General features: G+C 40.2%; 1 protein-coding gene across 1 annotated transcript in view; it reads right to left on the bottom strand.

Annotated features, from left to right (window-relative positions):
• Window positions 1–1191: 1191 nt before the first annotated feature.
• LOC138821335 (serine-protein kinase ATM) overlaps window positions 1192–12412 on the bottom strand; it is a 105520-nt gene continuing 94299 nt past the window's right edge. Inside the window, exons 57-63 of the mRNA XM_070013482.1 lie at window positions 10305–10454; window positions 9644–9809; window positions 8288–8374; window positions 5143–5257; window positions 4856–4919; window positions 3705–3841; window positions 1192–3594 (exon numbers count right to left, since the gene is read on the bottom strand). Of these exons, the coding sequence (XP_069869583.1) occupies window positions 3411–3594; window positions 3705–3841; window positions 4856–4919; window positions 5143–5257; window positions 8288–8374; window positions 9644–9809; window positions 10305–10454 (903 nt within the window). The 3' untranslated portion in view covers window positions 1192–3410. The remainder of the gene's footprint in view (window positions 3595–3704; window positions 3842–4855; window positions 4920–5142; window positions 5258–8287; window positions 8375–9643; window positions 9810–10304; window positions 10455–12412) is intronic.

Genomic DNA, 12412 nt, shown 5'->3' with positions numbered 1-12412 from the left:
TTCATTCTGTTGATGATACATTACCTTTGATTTTTCAAAGACTGAACCTTTCTTGCATCAGACCTGGGATAGATCCCACTTGATCCTGCTAAGTGATTTTTATTTATTTTACAAAGAATACTGTTTTATTTAACCCAGGGTTCTGGAAGATTGGAAGTTTAAGAGCATGATGCTGTCATCTGCTCAACATCTGTGATGGCAGAGGGCATCACGTGCTGAGGCAGAGCTGGTTTTTTTTTTTGTTGTTGTTAGGTTTTTTTTGGACAATATTAGGATTTCACTTCATCTTGAGCTATACCACTTGTGACTATCTTCATGTCTTGTTTGCTTGTATTTTCTTGAGAATTTTTACATTAACGTTCAATAGGTAGCAGTCTAGTCAACTTGGTTGGCATTCCTGTTAAAATACCACTTGGAGCTGGGTGTCGGTGACTCACACCTGTAATCCTAGCTACTCAGGAGGTTGAGATCTGAGGATCGTGGTTCAAAGCCATCCCGGGCAGGAAACTCCATGAAACTCTTATCTCCAATAAACCACTCAGAAAACTGGAAGTATCACTGTGGCTCAAGTGGTAGAGCGTTCCCCTTGAGCTGAAGAGCTAAGGGATAGCACCCAGACCCAGAGTTCAAGCCCCACAACTGACCAAAAAAAAAAAAAAAGCCATTTAGTCATGATGTATTATCTCTTATTTATAAATTGGTGTAATAAATTTCATAGAAACTTTTTATCCTTATTTTTATTTTTTTTTTGGGTCCAGAACTCTGGGCCTGGGAACTATCCCTCAGATCTTCAGCTAAAGGCTAACGCTCTACCAGTTGAGCCACAGCGTCACTTCGGCTTTTTTCTTTTTGCTTATGTGGTGCTGAGGAATTGAACCCAGGGCCTCAAGCATGCAAGGCAAGCGCTCTACCACTGAGCCACCTTCCCAGCCCCTATGTTTATATTCTTGGAAGCATATTATTCTTTTGTCTTTATGTGGTTGGATACAGAAGTAATGCTAGCCTCTGTAGGCTCTTTCTACGTAGGAGAAGTACTGACTCATAAATTCAGTGCTTTTGGCTGTATTTGAACATTACTGCATTATGCCACAGATGCTTTAAGGGCAAAGGGATTTTGCACAAATGTATTAAGCCTGCACAGAGAATTCTTGCTATCTGAATGAAATGAATGAGTCTTAGCATATGCTTCCTTTTAGATTTATTCAAAACATTTCATAATAAATTCAGCTAAGAGTACAGTTAAAAATTTTCTTAAATCGTACTGAAACAAACTGACATAAAATACATAATTTCATTAAGGTGCAATTCAGACACTAGGAATACCACAGTTCAAGCTAGCATATTGGTTTACTTTTTAAAGGATTACCGTATTTTGAACTTGAGCATGTCCAAATTTTTCCCGTTTTAGGGGGTGGTATTAGACGTCAAACAAACTCAGGGCCTCCACCATTTCTAGGCAGGTGCTCAACCACCTGAGTCTTTCTACCTACCCTTTTGGTGTTGGTTATTTTTCCTGACAGGTCTTGCTTTGTGCCTGAGACAGCCTGAACCTAAGAGGCTCCTATTTTGTTCTACTTCCCTACATAGCTGAGATAACAGGTGTGTACCACTGTGCCCAGCCACTGGTTGGGATGAGCCTTACAAACTTTTCTTTGTCTGGGCTTACCTTGAACCACAATCTTCCCTCCCCACAATCTCTGCCTCCCAAGTAGCTAGTAGTTTGAGCCACTGAAGTTTTAGATGGTATTGTTGAATTCCTAAGTGTGTACTTGATTAAGGAGTTACTGGAGAGGAACGAGCAGCACATAGCTGGTGGGACGGCTATTACCTTCCTTTAGTCTGCACACAACTATTCAAGCAGTCTACAATTAATTAGCTTTTCTAGGGCCTTCTCTATTTTGGTCTTTACTGACCTTGTGAGCAAATGACCCAAGATTCTATTCACCTGAAATCTCATCAACTTAGGAACTGCTATCTTATGCTTGTACTTTACATTTTACTTTTTATGGCCATGGACAAGTTGCCTTATTTCTCAAATCCTGACTTTTTCAGGGGATAAATTGGGATTATGATTAAACTGTAAAGTTTATTCTTCAGAGAATACTTCCCCTAAGCCGGGTGCTGGTGGCTCACACCTGTAATCCTAGCTACTCAGAAGGCTGAGATCTGGGCATCACGGTTCAAAGCCAGCCTGGGCAGGAAGGTCGGTGAGACTCTTATCTCCCATAAGTCACTCAGAAAACCGGAAGTGGCACCGTGGTTCATGTAGTAGAGTGCTAGCCTTGAGCTGAAGAGCTAAGGGACAGTGACCCAGGCCCAGAGTTCAAGCCCCACGATTAACAAAAAAACAAAAACAAAAAACAAACAAAACTTCCCCTACAATATACTTTAAAGTATACAGAAAAACTTATAGCAAGTAGAAATTCTTAGGGTCAAAAATGAAGGTAACTAAAAAACATCTGTTCTGATGTAATTTGCTAATTCAAAACAAAACAAAACAATAATGCTGGCAGAGGCTGAGAATATGTGGCTTAGTGGTAGAGTGTTTGCCTAGCATGCATGAAGAGCTGGGTTCAATTCCTCAGTACCACATAAGCAGAAAAAGCTGAAAGTGGCGCTTTGGCTCAAATGGTAGAGTGGGAGCCTTGAGCCTTGAGCTGAGGGACAGCGCCCAGGCCCAATTCAGGCCCCATGACCGACAAAAAGAAAAAAGAAAAGCTACTAACATGAGACTCAAGGTTCTGGATGAGTTGGGCATCATGACACATGCATGCAGGAGGCTGAGACAGGAGGATCATGAATGTGAGGCAAGCTAAGGCTACTCAGCAAGTTCCAGGTTAGCCTGAGCTACATAGTGAAACCCTGTTTCAAAATACAAAAAAGAAAAAAAACAGCCCTACAAAAAACTGGGTATCCAGTGCATTTCATATTTTGGATTTTCAGTTCAAAAATGCCCAACCTATAGTTTGTACAGTTTTTTCTTTGCAGTGCTGGGGCATGTTACACACTGTATAGCTATAACATCATAGGTGGACACTTCTAACTTATCACATCTATCTGGGAAAGTTTTAATTGAAAACTACTCAGGAAGCAGTGCATGTACTTGTTCTGATTCCTACCAAAGGACACCTGTCATTGATGCTTCCACAGTTCCCCCCACTACACAAGTCTGATTTGATTGAAATAATATGAGTTTTCTCTTGAGGAGAAATAACCATTTAACCTAGAAGCACAGAGAGTGGGAAGAGCTATTATTTCTAACATGTGAGAGCATGGATGTTCCCAGTTACAGCTGAAGCATCTTTGGATAGTGACTCTTAAGTAGGGACACTTTCAAAACATATTCCTTCAATTGGTTAAGCATTAATCCTTACTCAACTTTTTGTGGGGGCAATATAATATGCTGCAGATCATACCCAAGCTTTCCATCCTGGGAAAAGACGGCTGAGGTTTTTGGGGTCCATGGCCTGCTGAATGAGCAAATTCACTTGCCCACCCACACTGAGCACGGTGCCCTCCTCCACTCCTTTCAGCTTCTCTTGCAATCTCATCAACACTCGCTCAGCTACTTTGTTGAAACTCTGGTCAATATCACTAAGAGAAAAATGTAAAGATGTCAATGATGTACAATAGTTTTTAAGGGCCTTGGGAATAAGAACATCTAAGTAATTAGCAAAAGAAGTTTTTCCTAAAATACTGCTCACCTAAGGCTTCGTTTGCAGTCTTGGTCATCTGCATTTGGAGTAGAATGGAGCTCAGCTTCATCCTCTGGCCTCTGCTGTAGATATAAAGCTTTCAATGGGTTCATAGTCCAGTCAAAGAGTGGATCATACAGGAGGACCTAAGTAGAGAAAACCCGTTTTTGTTTTTGTTTTAATGTGCTGAGGAATTGAACCCAGGGCCTCATGCATGCAAGGCAAGCACTCTACCACCAAGTCACCTTCCCAGCCCCAAAGCCCATGTATTTTATCAACAATGTGTGCCTTTTGATCAGGTATTAAAAGTGATATAGCCAGGACTGCAAAATAAATCAGTGAAAATAACAGGTCAGTTACATGGCAGCTGATGAAGGAGGAGGAGTAAACTCACACATTTCCTGCTGTGGAGAATACTATACTAACATAATCCTCCCAACTTCTTACCAATTCTGAGCTCATTCTATGTACTAGTGATTTCTGTTAGTTCTGAACCCAAGCATACTTCCTCTTAAATCCCGGTGGAAACTATTCTCGAAACAATACTATGCTGCGCTAGTCACCAGTGATTTATGCCTATAGTCCTAGCTACTCAGGAGGTTGAGATCTGAGGATTGTGGCTCAAAGCCAGCCTGGGCAGGAAAGTCCATGAAACTCTCATCTCCAATTAATCACCAAAAAGCTAGAAGTGGAGTTGTGGCTCAAATGGTAGAGTGCTAACCTTGAGCACAAAAGCTCAGTGACAGGCCAGGCCCCAAGTTCAAGCTCCAGGACCACCACAGAAGAAAACCCCAACTATGTCAAAATCATGACATAAAAATATCAAAGTGCTTGACTTTATTTTACACTAGAGATTAGTTACAACGTAGTAGCAGTACTAGCAAGATAAAGCTTTTCTGGTAAAGAAATAACCATGTCCTGGGGGCTGGGAAGATAGCTCAGCAGTAGAGTGCATGCCTTGCAAGCATGAGGCCCTGGGTTAGATTCCTCAGCACCACATAAACAGAAAAAGCCAGAAGTGGCGCTGGGGCTCCAGTGGTAGAGAGTTAGCCTTGAGCTGAAGAGCTGAGGGACAGTGCCCAGACCCAGAGTTTAGGCCCCATGACTGGCAAAAAAAAAAAAAAAAGAAATAACCATGTCCTTAAAAAATAAAACTTTACCTCTACAATGGTTAGCAGAGTTTCCTGAGAGTTTCTCATCACTTCCATTGTCTTCTCACAGCATCTACAGATTCAAACGCATTAGATATGGGCTTTGTTACACATCAATGTTTTCAATGTATCACCTCTTGTAGATCTTGTGTAGTATGTGAGATTAGCACTATTAACAATTCCCAAATCTCATATACTTGGCAGAGTGGACTTTTAATAAATATTTAATAAATAAATACAAATATATAAATATATTTGTGAATGTTCTATAGCCTGCCCTTCCTCATGTGACTTACCTTCTGAAGACCCCTTCAACACCAGTGATGCCCATGCCATCCACAATATCTCTAGAGAGCCTAAAAGGAACTGTTTCAGGAGTAGGAAGGATTTTACCCTGTTCAAAAGCAACCCCTAAAATAAAATAAAAACAAAACAAAACAAAACCAAAACAGTGAGGTGAGGAGTAACAGTTAATTTATTTTCTTTACAAGAGGCGTGCGAACTTCATAAAGGCGGCAAATAACCTGTCACCTTTGTTCTGTTCCTATATACCATAGGTCCTATATAACATGAATCTTTGGAATTGCCTTTTTTACTCTATGGAAATTCATATAGACGGTTTTTTTGTTTTGTTTTTGTTGGTTGTGGGGCTTGAACTCAGGGCCTGGGTGCTGTTCCTGAGCTTCTTCTGCTCAAGGTGAACACCAGCACTTGAGTCACAGCACCACTTCTGTTTTTTTTTGAGTAGTATATTGGGGATAAGAGTCTCATGAGTTTCTTGCCAGCCTCATGATCCTCAGATCTCGGCCTCCTGAATAGCTAGGATTTCAGGCCTGAGACACTGGCACCCAGCTAATTCATTATCTTAATAATGGATCTGGTCAAATGTCTGCTCATGTCTATTGCCTATTTTACTATCATATTTCTTTTCTGTATGTGTGTGTGTTTAAAGAGTTCTTAAAGACTATACTTCTGGGGTCAGGTTTGAGATCTCTGGCTAGCCTTCTACACTGAAGCCATTCTCATGACTGTTTTTTCTCTATAAGTATTGCGCTTTTCTGTCCTGAAATTTCCATCTGGTTCTCCTTCATATCTTTTGTTTCTGTGTTGAATTTACTATATTGTAATTTATTTTCGAATTACTCACTTTTTTGTAATAAGCACTTTTAGGATGGCTACTTTATGATCTTTGTCAAGTAATTGTAACCTTTGTCATATCCATGTTACATTCAAGTTGAGGTTTTCTTGCTTCCTGGCTGTGACTGATTTTTCAATTAAAATCTAAACTTGAGTTAAGAAGAGACTCTTTTATTTTTATTTTTGAAATTTTTTTGTCGGTCATGGGGCCTGAACTCTGGGCCTGGGTGCTGTCCTTCAGCTCTTCAGCTCAAGGCTACTGCTCTACCACTTGAGCCACAGCGCCACTTTCAGCTTTTTCTGCTGAGGAATCAAACCCAGGGCCTTGCAAGACAAGCACTCTACCACTGAGCTACCTTCCCAGCCAAGAGGAGACTCTTGGTTTAACTTCTGCATTCACGGCCTTTGGGAGCTGACACCAGTCCTGGTATCCTGGTATCCTTTGGCTTGGCTCTTTACTACAGCTAGTAGGGCTGGAAAGCACAGCCTCTCCAGAAAGTTGCCATTCATTTTGAGGGCTAGTTTGGAGAGGGGGAAAAGGCTGGAAAAAGCTGGGTACCTATGGCTCATACCTATAATCCTAGCCATTTAGGAGGCTTAGATCTGAGAATCATGGTTTGAAGCCAACCTGGGCAGACAAATCTGAATGACACTTAACTGGCAAAAATCTGAAAGTAGAGGCATTGCTCAAGTAGTAGAATGCCAACTGTGAGTAAAAAAGCAATGTAGAAATTGTGAGGTCCTGAGTTTAAGCCCCCGAACCCTCCCCGGACAGGTTGGAAAAAAATAGATAAGCATGTAAGAGCATAAATGATACAGCAAGAAGGTTTAACATAATGTTGCTGGAGTCTCAGAAAAGCAGAATCTAAACAGACTAAAGATGTTACTGATAATATGTGATAGAGATAACACTGCTGGTCTACCTTCCTTTTGGGGCTCTAAGATGCTAAGTACAAAAGAGGCCAGTGGAAAAGCACTCAAAGATCAGACAGGTAAGAGAAGAATCTATCTGGACTCTTCCTTATTTGTATATTCAGTTGACTAGTCCAGACAGCTTATTTCTGCATGGGAGATCCTAATAGGCTCTGCCTGTATCTAATATGCTTGAATAAACACATTAGGATGAAGAGTACACAGCAGATTCTTTTCCCATCCTCCCTTTTACGTCAAACTTCCTGCAGAACTATTCTACACTTTTTTTTTTGGGTTGGTCGTGGGGCTTGAATTCTGGGCCTGAGCGCTGTCCCTCAGCTCTTCAGCTCAAGGCTAGCGCTCTACTACTTGAGCTACAATGCTCAAGTTTTTCTGGTGGTTTATTTTATTTTTTTCTTTTTCTTTTTAATTGTGAAAATACTGTACAGAGGGGTTACAATTACATGGGCAAGATAATGAGTACATTTCTTTTTTTTTTTTTGGGTCCGGTCATAGGGCCTGAACTCTTTCCCTCAGCTCTTCAGCTCAAGGGTAGCGCTCTACCACTTGAGCCACAGCACCACTTCCAGCTCTTTTCTTTTTGCTTATGTGGTGCTGAGGAATCGAACCAAGGGCCTCTGGCATGCAAGGCAAGTGCTCTACCACTGAGCCACCTTCCCAGCCCCAATGAGTACATTTCTTATCAAGCATTGTAGCCTTCTCCTTTGTTTCCCCTTCCCATCCCTTCCCATCCTCCCCCCACCCCCCCACTCTGGTGGTTTATTGGAGACAAATTTCACGGATTTTCTTGTCCGGGTTGGCTTTGAACCGAGATCCTCAGATCTCAGCCTCCTGAGTAGCTAGGATTACAGGCGTGAGCCACTGGTGCCCGGCATATTCTACACTCTTAAGTCTACACAGTTTACACTATAGTTTCTATTCTCTGCAAGGGCAACTTCCTGGGGCTGCTCTACAATTGATGAAGCTCAAAGACCTACTTTCAGCATTCACTTTATGTGGTATTTCTGTCTGTTACTAGTGAACCTATACTTACGAAATTTTTTCTTCCTTCAGTTTCAAAAACCCTGCTACTTTCTAGTTCCTATGTTTTGCTGACTATCCTCAAAGCTGAGTGCTTATGTTTCCATCCTTATCCTCTTTATAAAAGACAATGTGTAGTGTCAGAACCCCCTCCAGTCCAGTGACTTCAACTGAGATCCACTTGCTGAGAATTCTAGAGCTGTCATTACATTCAAACTTCTTTCTTCCTTGTAGAAAACTGTCTTTTCCAATTGGAAATCCCATTACTTCAAAATAATGGCAGTGAGAACAAATTTCTATCACTATTCCTACAAATAAATATTTTATTAAGATACCTCCTGTATCACTTACCCAAATCTATGTGTACAAGTTCTGCTGATTGCTCATTTATTAAGATATTCTGTACATGCCTATCACCAAGTCCAAGGATGTAACCAACTGAAAGAGAAAAAAAAAAAATCAATGTTCATCTATTTTTAACGAATACTTAGCCATAGTTTTAATTAATACCATTGACTCAATATAGTTTAGGTTTGTTAGCATGTTTAAAGGAAATTAAATATATAAAGTAGTAAAGGAAATTAAATATATAACATAGCCCTTCTGAGTTTAAGCCAAAGCTGGCCAGCTCTAAATTCACACTGCATTTTACAAATAGAAGCATTACCATTTTTTCTTTTAATAAAGATGTAGTTTTAAAATACCAGAACCGCCGGGCGCTGGTGGCTCACGCCTGTAATCCTAGCTACTCAGGAGGCAGAGATCTGAGGATCGCGGTTCAAAGCCAGCCCGGGCAGGAAAGACCGTGAGACTCCTATCTACAATAAACCACCAGAAAACCCGAAGTGGCGCTGTAGCTCAAGTGGTAGAGCGCTTGCCTTGAGCTGAAGAGCTGAGGGACAGCGCCCAGGCCCAGAGTTCAAGCCCCACAACGGACCAAAAAAAAAAAAAATACCAGTACCTTGAAAACTAGTGGTTAAGGTTAAAATCCATTATTTACTTGGGCCCAAGCAGCACATTATGTGCATCCATTTTTACTGAATGTATTTATAAATCAAAAAGTCTACAGGTACGTTTTTCATTTTATAGCGAAACTTTTCTTTTGCTTAATGAATTATATTGAACATAAATTAACCAGAAGTTATCAATCAGGATAAACAAGAAATGATGATGGGGGGTGAGATGGAAAGGGATGGGAAGGGGAAACAAAGGAGGAAGCAACAATGCTTGATAAGAAATGTACTCATTAAAAAAATTTAAAAAAAGGGGCTGGGAAGGTGGCTCAGTGGTAGAGTGCTTGCCTTGCAATGCATGAGGCCCTGGGTTCAATTCCTCAGCACCACATAAGCAAAAAAGAAAAAAGCCGGAAGTGGCGCTGTGGCTCAAGTGGCAGAGTGTTAGCCTTGAGCTGAAGAGCTGAGGGACAGCACCCAGGCCCAGAGTTCAGGCCCCACAACCGGACCCCCCCCCCCAAAAAAAAGAAAAGTACTCATTATCTTACCCATGTAATTGTAACTCCTCTGTATGGTAATTTCATAATAATAAAAAAAAATTTAAAAAGAAACAATGATCTAATGATAAAGATTTGATTAGCAACCACCATCATCCTCCCATAATTCAGAATACTAGAAAATACTGCATATATTAAAGAGACAAGATGATGATGAATAGGAGAGGAAAGTTATAAATCTCTTAAGGTCAGATTACCAATAGAAGATGTGGCCACACTCCGAGTATAAGCCAATCGTTTCTCAAACCAAACAGCTGGGTCCAAGAATTTTTCCATGCAGAAATATCGGAAAACTGGTTGAAAGTTTTGGCAAACATCCATGAAGGTTTCATGCTTTTCTTTAAAAGACTTCTTTTGTACCTCCTTTAAATTGAACATTTATAGTGTTATTTTATCAAAAGTTTTAGTGAATCCAACTAATACCCATTATGTCTTTAAATGACATGTCATTTAAATGTCACTTCAGCTAGAGAAAAGGGAGGTATTCTTTTTCTAACCTCACCTCCAGTTTGATTGCTGAATCAAATCTTATCACTTCTGCTTCCTTACTATTCCTCCTATCTAGCCCCCACTCCTACCATTATCAGTCTCTGTTCAGATCCCACTTCATATTCCCAATCCGCATTCTAGAACACATAGCTCACAGAGCTGTTACCATCCTAAAATATAAATTGGTTAATATTTTCTTCTACTGTCTCAAAGAGGAAGTACAAATGCCCTAGTGTTTCACAAAGCACATCTTTTCATGCTGGTAAGCTAATTTTTATTAACTAATTTTTTGTTGCATAATATGTGCAAATGCTTAATTTTAATAAGCCATTAGATCTCTTAATATCTTTAATTTTGGATGTTACTCACCATCATTTTCTTTACGCATTGAGAGGCACTGAGATCTTGTGGCCTGTATCTTTTATGAGCACCTTCTTCATTATTAACAAGAAATTCACCAATAGGTACAGTTCCTGTACACCACTCAAGAACACCACTTCGCTGGGACAGGGGAACCACCTGAAGTTAAGTAAATACCTTTTGTTTATGGATGGTCATTAAAGAGCAGTTGACCATTCAAATGTCAGTGAGAAAAGCATTTTCCCCCCAAGGCTGTATTAGTACTAGACAAAGCGCCTTGGAGGAAAGCAATGGAAAACACTGCTTTCATAAACTCAAAGAATATGACTTTTCTAGCTTTCTGTGAGTCTAGCCCTTTTGTTGATCCCCACAATTTCATATTTACCAGATTTGTGCCCATAATTAATCTGTTCAACTTTGTTGAGGAATTTGTTTTAGACACAAGGTCTTGCCATGTTGCCCAGGCTGTCTTTGAACTCACTATTCTCCTGCTTCAGCATCCCAAGTATCTGGGGTTATGGGTCTGTGCCTCAGTGCTCTGCTACTTTTCTTTCTTTATTTCTTCTTTTTTTTGTCGGTCGTGGGGCTTGATCTCTGGGCCTGGGCGCTGTCCCTCAGCTCTTCAACTCAAGGCAAGCACTCTACTACTTGAGCCATAGTGCCACTTCCAATTTTCTAGTGGTTTACTGGAGATAAGAGTCCCACAGACTTTCCTGCCCGGGCTGGCTTTGATCCGTGATCCTCAGATCTCAGCCTCCTGAGTAGCTAGGATTACAGGCGTGAGCCACCAGCACCTGGCTTGCTACCTTTCTTATACTTAAGGAATTTCCTCTAGGAAAGAATTACTCACGTGATCTCCATTGTAATATACTTTAATTATTGAAATTAGGTGTATTCTTATCAGCTTCAAGAAAAGATATATTGCTAAATATAAAATGAACAATTCTCAAGTTTTTATAATTATAACCCATTATAGACATAATGTAAAAGAAGGAATCAATAAATGCTTTTTGTTTGTTTTTTTTTGGGTCCAGTCATGGGGCCTGAACTCTGGGCCTGGGTGCTGTCCCTCAGCTCTTCAGCTCAAGGCTAGGCTAGCACTCTACCACTTGAGCCACAGCGCCACTTCCGGCTTTTTTCTTTTTGCTTATGTGGTACTGAGGAATCGAACCCAGGGCCTCATGCATACAAGGCAAGCGCTCTACCACTGAGCTACCTTCCCAGCCCCTCAATAAATGCTTTTTACATTAAACAACTTTATTGAATCTAGATTTTTTTTCTCCACTTGCAAGAAAAGAGATGGGCTTCCTTTGTACCCCTAGCTAATCTCACACCCCTACCCTTAAGGCAACAAGAGGACTGCAAACTGTGGTTTTTATATATCTTTATTTCAAAGCTAGGCATGGAGTTGCAAACTTAAAGACGTATGCTTTACAATTTGCTATTCTCCCATTCAGCACTGTTTGCCCATTAGCTAAATTAGTGTATTTAAGTCATTTATTTTCATGACTGTATATGGTATGAAAATACTCTTAACTGTCCAATTTGTTCAGTTTGCACATTTAAAGTTCCTCCAAATACTGCCGCAGTCATAGTGTACTAGAGAATGTACTTTCATTTCTCTAGGTATATATAGCCAGGAGTTGAACAGCTGGGTCAAAGAGAATGTGTGTTACCCATAAATTGCTAATTGACCATCCAAAGTGACTGTTTTTGTTTATATATCTAACCAGAAGTACCATTCCATAACTTTACTAACATATTTGTCAGACTTGTATCTTGCCAGTTTAAGGGTGTATCATTGTATCACTGCGGTATCAGAGTATCATCTAATAGGCTTATTGGCCACTCAAATGTTTTCTTCTTGTGAACTTCCCATTTGTATTCTTTTTCCCCCCTAATAGTTGTCTTTTATTATTAGTGTGTGAAGTTCTTTCTCTATTCTGTATATAAATTGCTTGTTATTAATGTTATAATCACCCTTCAATATTATTATATTCATTTTCTTAGTTGGTCTCTTTAATGTTAAACTGTTTCGTATTTTGTGTCCTAAGGAGGCCTTTAGTTTCTTAGTATATATTTGTTGGGAATCTATTACATGTAACAATGCTGAGGAA

Source organism: Dipodomys merriami, unplaced genomic scaffold, assembly GCF_024711535.1.
Source record: "Dipodomys merriami isolate MVZ:Mamm:240054 unplaced genomic scaffold, mDipMer1.0.p SCAF_91, whole genome shotgun sequence".
Taxonomy (NCBI): domain Eukaryota; kingdom Metazoa; phylum Chordata; class Mammalia; order Rodentia; family Heteromyidae; genus Dipodomys; species Dipodomys merriami.
The sequence above is the reverse complement of the archived record's forward strand: the minus strand, read 5'-3'. Positions and strand labels throughout refer to the sequence as shown.